Source organism: Colobus angolensis, unplaced genomic scaffold (assembly GCF_000951035.1).
Source record: "Colobus angolensis palliatus isolate OR3802 unplaced genomic scaffold, Cang.pa_1.0 Scaffold105, whole genome shotgun sequence".
NCBI lineage: Eukaryota > Metazoa > Chordata > Mammalia > Primates > Cercopithecidae > Colobus > Colobus angolensis.
This window is the reverse complement of record NW_012111475.1, coordinates 3,723,276-3,736,185: the sequence shown is the minus strand read 5'-3', so window position 1 is coordinate 3,736,185 and position 12,910 is coordinate 3,723,276. Positions and strand designations below refer to the sequence as shown.

Here is a 12,910-nt window from a genome sequence, read left to right as displayed (position 1 = left end):
TCTCAGCTCAGCTAGCTAAATCTAGTTAAGTTAGTATCATTTCCAAATGATGCCTAATTTAAAAATAACATTCTTCTATTGTTTCCTGAAACAGTATGTGGGAGTCAGCCCTCCTCTGAGACCTGATGATGTTCTCAGAAATGGTGATTGATATTTGTCTTAAAAGACACCCCCAGCTCTGACTGTCACATCTAGGGAGCTCACAGGGCCCAATACTTCTTCAGCCTCCTTTTTGTCTTCATTAGCTCTCCTGTTCACTCAGTTTTAAAAGGACCAGGATTCGGTAGATGTTTATGCTTCCTGATGTATCTTGGGTGAGTCATAAATGAAGAAAGAACCATAGTCTTGATTTTCAGCCAAGAAAGTGTAGAAATCCTCATAAAAGCACATGCACAGTCACGCATGCATGCACACACACACACAGCCTCGAAAGGGCCATCCATATGCCATTGGTGTGGTGGCAAATGTTTAACAGCCACTCTCTGGGGAAAAAAAGCCCCATTTATAATACTTGCCAATATCCTTGGTGTAAATATTTCCAGCCTGGCTGATTTTAAGCCACCAGGGTGATGTTGCTAAATGTGGATTTGGGAAGAGAGGCACAGCAGCGCACCATCACACAGTGTTCCCACCACACAGATACAGTGGATACAGATGACTTCAAAAGCACAGATAATAACACAGTGTAGTAAATTAGGAAGTGGTGAATTTTGAGTACTTGTTACCTTTCTTAATATAACTTATTTAATCATAAACTTATCTAATTTAATTTTAATCACATCTTTGTTTAAAAATGGCTCCCCAAATTCCTGAAGTATTAACAATTTATGCTTTTATGGACTGAGCCAGCTCAGCGCACCACTGGGAATGGCTTATCATCATCCATGGATGATTTCTTCCAAATGGTGCCTCTCACATCACCACTATGTCTTTGGTCCTTTGGGATATGGAATTGCCTTTATAGAAATTTCCCTGGGCACACATCTACTTACACATCCAGAGACATATTCTTATGCAAAACATATAAGAAAAACTCTCTTGATCCAACTTGCTCATCACCTTTCCCCACAACAAACCCAAACCAATCACACCCACACTTTCATGAAATCATAGGAACATGGAGGCAGAAGAAAGAAACAGCAGCAGAGGAAACGCTGAGAATGGGGAGTGAGAGAAAGTGAAAAGAAGCAGACAAAGGGAACAGAATGAAAAGGGTGACAGTAGTACAAGATACACAAAAAAGACAGAAATGAAAGGGGTTGTACCACGGAGTCACTTCTTTACTCTTAGATCTGAAGCCTGAATTATAAAACATCAGGGAATCCAAATATACTGAGTAGGCTGCCTTTACTCTTACAGGAGTCCTCTGTCCTAGCCTTCAGCCCAACCGCTAGGCTGAAGGCTGAGGGTTAAGGTTCTATAAACAATCTGTCTTGAGAGGTTTCTCTCGATGAGGAGACTTCCCATCTGAAATGTGGCCACCTGGGACACACAAGCCCTGGCAGTTCCAAATCTCCATCAGACAACCTCCTAAGGAGTTTGGATGGCAACATGGCATTTAATCTCAGAATGGCAGCTGGGAGATGTTAACACTTCTTCTCTAATTGGGATAGTATGCTTTTAAAATAAATAGGTATTTCAAATACTCTTAATTAAACTTCCAACCAAAGTGCTTTCCGTTTGAAGTTTGCTGATTACTTCAGGCAAAGCTAGACGCTGCTGAACCTGACACCTGCTGTAATTCAGAAGACTCCCAGAGAGATGAGCAGAGGAATTAAGGCACAAGCCTGTGATTGAAAACATACAGCAGTTTTCCAAAGGCCCAGGGAGTGTCTGCTCCAGCTGCAAGGACCATCCCTGGGAGGGGCGGGGACTGGGCAGCAGAAAGGATGGAAGATCTCTTGCCCACAAAGCCATGGATATGGCTTCCCAGACCGAAGATGAAAATTGCCCCTAGAGTTGAGTGGTATTTTTCACATCATTGTTTGTTTATTTTTAAATTTCCATTTTAAAATTTTAGATAGAGGGGTACATGTGCAGGTTTATTACAAGGGTACATTGCATGATGCTGAGGTTTGGGCTTGTATTGATCTCGTCACCATGGTAGTGAACATTGTAACCAATAGGAAGTTTGTCAGCCCTTGCCCCCTTCCCTCCCTCCCACCCTCCTTTTGGAGTCTCTGATGTTTGTTGTTTTCATCTTTATGTCTGTGTGAACTCAAGATTTAGCACCCACTTACAAGTGAGAACATGCGATATTTGGTTTTCTGTTCCTGAGTTAATTCATTTAGGATAATGACCTGCAGCTGTATTCATGTTGCTGCAAAGGAGCGATTTTGTTCTTTTTTATGGCTGTGTAGTATTCCATGATGTGTACCACATTTTCTTTATCCAATCCACCACTGATGGGCACCTAGATTGATTCCATGTCTTTGCTATTGTGAATAGTGCTGCAATGAACATATGTTTCAGTGCATATGTCTTTTGGTAGAAGGATTTATTTTTCTTTTGGTATATAGCCAGTAATGGGATTGCTGGGTTGAATGGCAGTTCTATTTTTAGAGCTCTGAGAAATCTCCAAACTGCTTCCCAGAGGAGGTGAAATACTTTGCATTCCCACCAGCAGTGTATAAATATACCCTTTTCTCTGCAACCTTGCCAACACTGTTATTTTTTGACTTTTTTAGCAGTAGCCATTCTGGCTGGTGTGAGATGGTATCTCATTGCAATTTTGATTTGCATCTTTCTGATGATTAGTGATGTTGAACACTGTTTTGTGTGTTTCTTGGCCACTTGTATGTCTTCTTTTGAGAAGTGTCTGTTCCTGTCTTTGCTCACTTTTTAATAGGGTTTTTTTTTCTTATTCATTCATTTAAGTTCCTTATAGATTCTGGATATTAATCCTTCATTGGATGCATAGTTTGCAAATATTTTCTCCCATTCTGTAGGTTCTCTATTTACTCTTTTGAGAGTTTCTTTTGCTGTGCAGAAGTTCTTTAGTTTAATTAAGTTCCATTTGTCTATGTTTGATTTTGTTGCATTTGCTTTTGGGGTCTTCATCATAGATTCATTGCCTAGACCAATGTCTAGAAAAGTATATCCTAGGTTTTCTTCTAGAATTTTAACAGATTGAAGTCTTACATTTAAGTCTTTAATCCATCTTGAGTTCATTTTTGTATATGGTTAGAGGTAGGAGTCTAGTGTCATTCTTCTGCAAATAGTTAGCCAGTTTTCCCAGCACTATTTATTGAATAGGATGTTCTTTCCCCATTGTTTATTTTTGTTGACTTTGTTGGAGATCAGTTGGTTGTAGGTGTGCAGCTTTATTTCGGGAGTTTTTATTTTGTTCCATTGGTCTAGATGTCTGGTTGTGTACTAATACCATACTGTTTTGGTTACTGTAGCCTTGTAGTTTAGTTTGAAATTGGGTAATGTGATATCTCTAGCTTTGTTCTATTTGCTTAGGATGGCCTTGGCTATTTAGGCTCTTCTATGGTTCCATATGAATTTTAGAATAGCTTTTTTCTAATTTTGTGAAAAATGACATTGGTAATTGGTAAAAATGACAATTGGTAAAAATGGAAATAGCACTGAATCTGTAGATTGTTTTGGACATTTAAACAACATTGATTCTTCCAATTCATGAGCATGGAATGCTTTTCCATTTGTTTGTGTTGTCTGTGATTTCTTCCAGCAGTGTTTTACAGGTCTCCTCATAGAGATCTTTCACCTTCACCATTAGGTGCATTCCTGGATATTTTTAGTTTTTTGTGGCTATTGTAAATGGGATTGCATTCTTGATTGTAAGCATGAAAGTTTTTGATGTATGGAAATGCTACTGATTTTGTACATTCATTTTGTATCCTGAGACTTTGCTGAAGTAGTTTATCAGGTCTTGGGGTATTTTGGCAGAATCTTTTGGGTTTTCTAGGTATATAGTCATATCAGCAAAGAGAGATAACTTGACTTCTTCTTTTCTGTTTGGATGCCTTTTATTTCTTTCTCTGGCCTAATTGCTCTGGCTAGGACTTCCTACATTGTTGTTCCTATTGAACCAGTAACGTGAAGGCTGAAGAAGAGGGCAGATGTTTCACGGCCAGGTGGCAGCCCTTGGGGACGACTCCATACCCAGGGACCTGCCAGGGTGAGCATGAAGCAGGATACAGAGGCCTATAAGGTCACCTTGGTACAGTTTTCCAGCAGAGGTCATTCTGCCTTCCCAAGTCTGGGAAGGGCCCTGGGCAGCCTGGCTCTTTGTTGAAGACACTTTGCAGAATCTCAATTCTAAGTGTGTGCCCAAGTCTCTGGTGTGGGGAGGGCAGTGTACCTGACCCCTCAGTCCCAGGGCCAACAGTGGGAAGCTCAGAGCTCCAGTCGCTGTGGCTTAGGTGCCCTTGTTCTATGTTCCTGATGTAATCAGTATTTATTCTATATCATCATTATTACTACTGAAATGAAACAACCAACCTTCCTAATGATACATGTTACCAAAGTCAAATGAGCCATCATCATGACTTTAGAGGCTCTCCTCCATTTCTCCACCATTGGCCCTGGGTGCTGGATTTCTCCAATTACAGGTAATTGAGGGCCCACGCCAACTCAAGGGGAGCTTTTTTGGTCTGAAATACATGAATTTCTTATTTAATCAAAGCTCTCCATAAATTGTTGATCCCAGCTAGCTGGAGAGGAAATGAGGTGATTCTACCTAGGATACCCACTCCATCAGTCCTCTGCAAGCTATACTCTTCTCCCAGCTGACTTCATTGGGTCACATATCAAAAAAGGGTGTTTTCTGCAGATGTCCACTGCTTAAAAGGTGCCAAGGGCCTCTTAGAATATGATCGTACTGGTTTAGTGTTTGCATTCTTCATGCATTAAAGCAGGTTGATCATTGCAGTGGGCAGTAAACAGCATGAGGGCTAACAGAACCAAACTTGGAACAGAGTTGTGTTCAAATCCTTGTTTCAACACTCACTGGCTACATGACCTTGGGAAGGCACGGCATCTCCCCCATCTCGTAAATGCACTTACCTCTTTGCACTGCTGTGGATGAAAGGAGATTGCATATGAAGCTGTGCAACAGACACAGGTCTGTAAACAAATGCTGTTTTCATCATTAACTATTTCTGTTAGGATTAGTTAGTAGTGGCTCTGAAAAGCATCCAAGGAAAGCTATGTGGATAGCAACCCTTGCCATCCTTAACTTCAGAGAGGGTTTTAAATGGGTTATCTTTTAGCTGGGTTTGGATTCCTAAAATCAGGTCAGTTTATATTACCTTCATCCTCTTCCTGCAGATTCTACTTTGTACCTACCTAGGGCTACTTGCTGTATATGCCGCTGGGTGATTTCTTCCTTCAGGTGACCTGCCAAAGACACAAAAGAAAACTACCGGTGGGTTTCCAGTGGGCTGGAGGAAGAGTAAGGGAGAAAAAAGCAGGCATAGCTTTCAAGAAATGCCCTTCCATGGTTCCTAGATTGTGTTGGAAGAAGAGGTTGCAAAGGCCTAGGTGCTGGCACATCAGTGCAAACACACATTTCACCCTTGAGTTCAATCATCTTAGGATTCGAGTATCTTAGTCTGTCACCCATAACTTTTGCTGAGGCCCCGATTCTCCTAAATGGGTTTTTCTATTATTAATAAAGGGAAAAGAAGAATTTGGTCTTTTAATAATTTTTAGGCCTACTTTAAAAACCACATCTTACTTTAAGCTATATGAGACTGTGTCAAATAAAAAAAGATGGTGGTTTTAGCTGACAATAACCCTAATAGTTGGTCATTTGGTGTGAAACTCATATAATTCTAGTTTACATTAATAAAGGTATGGTGAGCAGAGAACAGTGATAGTTCCCTTCAGGGAGGTGATAGTTCCACTCGGCTCTACAAGTGAGGAGACCTCACCTGGTATTTGTTCTGGGAGTTACTCTTCAAAAGGAACGTTTGCAAAATAGAAAATATTCAGAAGATGGTGACTGGAATGGTGAGGGGTCTGAAACCATGCCATACGAGAAATATTTAAGGTGACCTGAGACATTTAGATGTGAAGACAAGACTTGGAGAGGAGAAATTGAGATAATGGCTGTCTTTGAATATCTGAACATTGTCATATGAATTAGAAAAAGCTTTATTTTTATCTTACTCCTGAGGGCAGAAATCAAGTCAAATGAAAGCAGACTTGGGGCTTAATACAAGGAAGAAACAGCTCACAATGAGGACTATCTCAAAATGGATTAAGTTGTCTCAAAATGGATTAAATCTTCTGGCAAAGCAGTGAGCCCCTTCCTGAAAGTGTTCAAGCAGAAGCTGGGTGACCATCTGTTGGGTTGTTAGAGTGAGAATTCCTGCCCTGGGAAGGATCTGGGAGGCAATGACCTCCAGGCGTCCTCCATCTCTAAAATTCCATGATTTCGTGCATGAAGGATGGGTGAAACAGCAGCCCGGAGTTTGTTTATGTCCAAGGGCTCAGCACACTTGTTAAAATGTCAGTGCTGTCTGTATGGCATGTCCCATTTGGGGGATGTGATCAGGCCACTGGGGGATTCCAAGAAAGCCTGGAAAATTCATCACTTCCTTGCTTAAGATATTTCTTTCCTCACATAAGTACATTCTATACCTCCAAGGCTATAGCTGAATTGAGAATTCAAAAGATGAGTAGACGAGGAAGCAGTCACAAGAGACTTTATCACTTATGGAGAGTTCTAGGGCACTCCTAGAATGTTACAATGGGGAGAGATGGCAGAGGTCATTCAGTTCAACTTTGCACCCAATTTAGGAATCCCTTCTACAGAAGGAAATGGGCATTTCCCTTTGGACTTGTATGTATTCGAGCAATTCCATTAAGATATATATAAGGAATTAATTATGTGAAGTTGCATCTGCTTCCCTATAACCTTCAGTTGTGTGCCTGGCCTGTTCTCTGGATCAGCACAGAAAAAGATCCTCTGTCACTGGCGGTGAGGGCACTTCACACATCTGAGGATGCTTTGACTGATTTCTCTACTTCGACTTGCCCTCTGTGGAGGCTAAACATCACCAGTCCTTAGGTGATACCTCGGAGGCCACTATCTCCAGGCACATTGTTGTCTTGGGTAAGGGTCTGGGGCACCTGCATGTCTGTGCCTTGGTTTCCATGTGTCCCCACTGGAGAGAATTATGCATAGAGAGCATGGCAGGCATTGGGCCTAAGCAATAATTGCACCTTTATTCCATGTGGGGGAAGGGTGGGAACTTCAGGAGTGTGCTGAGGCGGATTTGGGGAAGTGGAAACTTGACCCAATGATGAGTATTGGTGAACCTGGATCCAACAGGAAAATGACTTTGACACCTGAGCCAGCCACAGCCCCAAATGGATCTTTTCCCCACTCGGTGTGATTTGACCCTTATTGTCCATATGAGCAGAGTAAAGACGTTGGGGACATAAGGCTGCTGCTGGACTGAGACTCTAGGCTGCATCAAACACTGCTGAATTAAATTGTAAGACAGGATAGCATATGCATGCTCCAAATAAAAGGAGATATTGCTGTGACAAATGCAACACATCATTTAGAAACATCTCTTGATTTACAGTGAGTCATCAAAAGCTTTTTAATCCTGCAGTATGGAGAGTCAGTGACGCTTTGGTGCCCTGCCTGTTTCCTGGGTATCGGGCACAGCCATATACCACGAGCTTCTCATATGCCTGGGTACTGCCTTCCTAATGAGCCTGGACAGCGGCTTGCTCCTTTAGAGCACACACTGGTTTGCACTGCTCCCTGGAAAACTACCTTCCTGATAATAAGTCTCCCCAATAATAAGCCTCCCTGATAATGGGCCTCCTGACACATGCTTCCTCAAGTCTGTGCCTCCCAACCCGATGCCTTGACCAGAGTAGGTGCACTCAACCTACGTCACAATTTTGAAACTCAGTTTTGGTGTATTGACTAACATCTCCCACCGCATGGCAAGTTTCCCCCGCCCCCACCAAACAAGCTTCCCGAAAATAGCCTTATGGCTGATACCTAATTGCATTTCTAACAGAGCTATTCTTCATGTGCAGATAACAGTCTGTAACCTGCTGGATCTTGCCGCTTCCTGGGTTTTGGCAAAAGAAGGAGTTGAGGGGGATTGCAGAATTCACTCAGCATGCAGCTTGCTGTCATTACCACGGTGATAAATTTGCTGGTTTTGGCCTGGGTTCCTGGACACATCCCCATCCAGAGGTATGGAAAAGAGATGAAATGGAAACAGAGAACTCCCAGCCTGAGGCTGGAGACAGTCTGGGAGGGAATTAGGGAGCCCAGATTGAGGCTGAAAAGCAAAAGGGTAGGGGAGGGAAGGAATGCACTGCCTGCAGGAGTGTCCGTAATTAGTAACTTTTCCTCCAGTAATTTACCACAGTACATGCTAGAAACACCTTCTCTCCCTTTTGATTCATTAATTGATGGAGTGGGGGTGGCAGCGAGGAGCAGAGCTTACAGCAATCCATGGGAAAGCTCCAGAGGAGATGGGTGACCTTAAATATGACCACGAGCGGGATATGTGGAGGTGGTGCTCTGTGTGGTGTATGGGTTTTTTCTGTTACTGAGTAGTTCTAGGGACAGTATTATCAGCATGCAGAAGTGAAACTGATTTTTTTACATCAATGTTCAGTCTTCTGAATAAAACCATTTTTCATAAGCTTCACACTTTATTTTGCATGCATGCTACTTTGAGATTGTTCACCAAGTCAACGCTGCTTGGCTGGCCCGGAGGAGAGCTATTCACTTACGACTCCCTGAGTGGCTGTCTGCTGCTCCTGCAATTTCTGGGATGCTGTGCCTCATTCAACATGTTTATGCTGCTATCAAACAATAAATACTTATCTCTCGTCTACTATAGGTTACGCACTATGTTCTGAGTGCTGTGGAATATACACACTCGTAGAAGGCTCTATCCTGGCCTAGGAAAGTCAGTGCGGTACGGGGATCAGCAAAGAGGTGGCCTGTGTTCTCTTTCTTTTAAACGCCAGACCAATGGCTGGTCTTGCTCCTCCATCAGGGATGGTCTGCTTTCCTGCTGAGCCTGAGTTTGGCTCTCCCACACAGCACTCTGGGCAGCTACAGCCCATCACTTGAAGTTGGACTTGAGATGAAGCAAAACCTCTTTGCCATTTCAGTTATTCTAGAAAATAATTACAAATCTGGGCCGGGCATGGTGGTGGTTCATGCCTGTAATCCCAGCACTTTGGGAGGCCAAGGTGGGTGGATCACCTGAGGTCAGGAGTTTAGGACCAGTCTGGTCAACATGGCAAAACTCCATCTGTACTAAAAATACAAAAATTAGTCAGGCGTGCTGATGGGTGCCTGTAATCCCCAGCTACTTGGGAGGCTGAGGCAGGAGAATCACTTGAACCTGGGAGGCAGAGGTTGCAGTGAGCCAAGATTGCACCACTGCACTCCAGCCTGGGCAACAGAATGAGACTGTCTCAAAAAAAAAAAAAAAAAAAGAAAAGAAAGAGAAAATAATTACAAATCTGGAGGTAGACAGAGTTGAGTTCAAACTTCAGTTTTGCTACTTCTTAGTTGAATGGGCTAATTAACATCTCTAAGCCTCAATGTTATCATTTGAAAAATGGAAAAAATACTATAACTGCAATAATATCTGCTTTACTATATCTCAAGATCTTTCGGAGGAGCAAGGGATAATGCACCAGCACGTAGGATATACCACGCTAGTTTTAGGTATTCAGGCACTTTCATACATATTGGAAGGTACTACATGGTTAAGATGACAGGTCAAGTGGCTAAATGTCAAATCAATGGTAGAGATACATTTAGAGGAGGAAAGGAGACATTGGGAAACGCATAATCACTACCGGCGAATTGAGTAGGCTCAGAAAAGAGCAAGGGTGTTAAGGTGCGCTTGGGAAGGGCACTCCAGTCTGACAGAACTGCTGGGGCAAGAATGCAGAAGCCAAGTACATACTGGTTTGGGACAGGAGTGGCAAGGGAGGGTTGAGTGGAGGACTAGGGCTGGGGAAGACTGAGTTTTATTCATACTGGAGTCTGGGGTCCTGGGTAATTACTAAGAGCTCTGGACCCAGGTAAACGCTATTTGTCTGTCTGACTATACTACTAGAGTAGAACTGGGGTGTGGGGAGAATATGTAGAATATGTTTCCTGCCTGAGGGGCCTCTTTGAAACGGAAGGTCTACTTAGAGGCTCTGAACTCAGAGTGTCAATTTCAGCTGTGATGTGAGAAGCCAGTTTTTTTTTTTGTACTAACACAGAGGATCATGATAACCTAAGGTTAGATCCCTAAAGGCTGTGTGTAAGGCCATTTGTAAAAATAATGGGCCTAGAATAAATTGTGTAATCCTTACATGGATTTCCAACTAACAGGAGGATGTAAATTCTTTGAAACTCTAAAATCAGACATATTCATGTCCCCCTTGCTAATATGTATTTCATCAGGCTTTATCCAAACTTGTTGGTATACTTTGAAAATGTATTGAGGCAGGAACTACCTCTTCTCACCATAGCGGTGGTGGATAAAACAGAAAAGAGACTATCAGGAAGACATTGCTGGATTTGATTACGAGACATATTTCTGAAGACCAGAAGCAGGATGGAAATGCAAAAATGGCGAGTGGAGCTGAGGCCTTGAGCATGCAAAGCACTGGTTCCAGAAGTAGGAAGGTGACTAAAAGGGTGCCATGCAAAACAGGGTAAGAGTCAGGCACATTGTTTGAAGCTGAGGGTTGAAGTGAGACTCCCTATCACCCAATCTGTGAGTGAAAGGGGACTGAAAAAAACGTGCACCAGATGTTGCTTGGGGCTATGGTTTCCAACTCAATGCAAGCCAAAGGAGGAAGAAATGTACAAACTCAGCCTCTCTCCAGTTGCCAAGCCCAGCTGCTCACGGGCTCTAGACAGGGTCTGCTCATCTCCAGTTCTGCTATGGAGCAGGCACTCCAAATTGTCTTTACTGGAGCTGATTTTGGATTAGGGGCCTGGAGGATCTGTCAGCCAGAGAGGGATGAACACAAAGAGAAAGAGAGTAAGAGAAATAAATAAAACGTGTTTCATTAAAAATGGGCCTGCCCACCAAAATGCCAAAATGTATGAATAAATCTAATGCTAAAAAAAGATAGTCAAGTCAATAGTTGGAACATGAATTAGTTACAGATGAAAGTAATTTTCTGGGCAGGCAGATGAAGACATTTGTTGATGCAGAAGCACAGAGGCTTGAGTTAATTTTACTCTTCAGTTTAGGGTACGCCATCTGCATTAGCCTGGGTAATGCCTCTCCTATATGTTTGTTTGTATGTATAGATGTATGTATACATAAGCATTTATATATATATATGTGTGTGTGTGTGTATGTATACGTGTACTTTGACCCTCATACTTCATGCCTCATGTCCTATTCTCATTCTCCTCTTCTTCCAACAGGCAACCATTCTAATTTGTTTGATGTATGTGTTCTTATTGTAGGTGTTCTTACAATTTGTATTCAAGTTTTCTGTGTAGTTTTAAGCTGTGAAAGTAATATTGTGCTATAGATCTCATTCTGTTTCTTATTTATTAGTACTGTTTTTGACATCTGTTTTGCTGTATATGCATCTAATTCTCAGTTTCTGACTGCTACATCCATTCCACAGAATGCACCCCAACTTTTACTTCCATTTTTTGATAGTTGAACAACTGGATTGCACCTCACTCTCACTAACACCAACAGTGCTGTGATGACCATCCCTAAGCATGTAGTCTTATAAGTCTGTAAGAAAATTTCTCTGCTGGTTCTCAGCAGATCTGCGTAATTAATTTGAGTGCTGCCCTCCATAATGATTGAGCTAGTCTATCTGCCCAAGGCAAAGACCTTAAAGTATGTTGAGGATACTTAACGAGATTAATGAAGGGATACATTTTCTTTAAAAAGAATAAGAAATATGTGACAAATAGGTATAAATGATACAAGAATAGGTGGATAGAACAGAAATTTTGAAATAAAAACTAGTCATTGAAATGAATAAAAAGTACAGAGAGTAAGGGAATAAACTCTAGACAGGGTAAATTTCAAAAGCGAATTAGTGAATTGGAAGACAGTTGGAAAAACTCACTGAAACACAGCACAGAAAGCAAGAGATAAAAATGGGGAAAGCAGTTAAAAGTCACAGAGAAGAGACTGAGAGGCTTCCTAATTTGCCTAGAATTCTAGAAGAGAATGGAGGCAAATTGTAAAGAAGCAGTATTTGAAGAGATAGCAGTTGAGATTTTCCAGCATTCGAGAAAAATATAAGCCCTTGGGTTGAAAGTGCAGTTTGAATATTGAGCAGGATAAATAAAAATAAATCCACCCCCAGACACATCATAGTAAAATTACAGAACTTCAGGGAAACAGAAACACTATTAACAGCTTCCAGGGGACCTGCAAAGGAGCAACTTAGATGACCGCCCACCCTCAGTGACAACTGCAGGTGCCAGGAGATAGTGGAGGGAAACAGCTGTCAACGTGAATTTTATTCATACCCGAACTATCATTCATAGGTGAGGGCTCAGTAAAGACATTATCAGTCATAAGAGGACAAAGAGCATTTGCCACCCACAGACCCTCTCTCCCTAAAAGAACTCAACTGAGAGGCAACCAAGGGTGGAGGGTGAGTGCATGGACTCTCGAGCTGACCCCCTTGGGTTTGCATCCAGCTGGGCCACTACTGTGTAACCTCCTGCAAGTGACTGAATGTCAGTGTGCCTCAGTTTTGACATCTGAAAAATGGGGATTATAACAGCATTTGTGCTGTGAGAACTGAATTAGGTCACATGTGTAAAGTACTTAAGGAGTTCCTGACATATAATAAAAACTATGTAAGTGTGAAAGTTGTTATGATCAGCAAGAAGAAAAATAAACACACAGGTGGGGGATAAAAGAAATAATAGCAAAAAATGTAAATT

General features: G+C 42.0%; 1 protein-coding gene across 3 annotated transcripts in view; it reads right to left on the bottom strand.

Moving 5' to 3' along the window:
* Nucleotides 1–12,910, bottom strand: part of KIF6 (kinesin family member 6) — a 386,472-nt gene that overhangs the window by 44,351 nt on the left and 329,211 nt on the right. For 2 of the 3 annotated variants that reach the window (XM_011944312.1, XM_011944305.1), the window contains exon 16: nucleotides 5,314–5,364. The exons of the other annotated variant lie outside the window; for it this stretch is intronic. In XM_011944312.1, coding sequence (XP_011799702.1) covers nucleotides 5,314–5,364 — 51 coding nt within the window. The remainder of the gene's footprint in view (nucleotides 1–5,313; nucleotides 5,365–12,910) is intronic. 3 annotated transcript variants of the gene reach the window in all.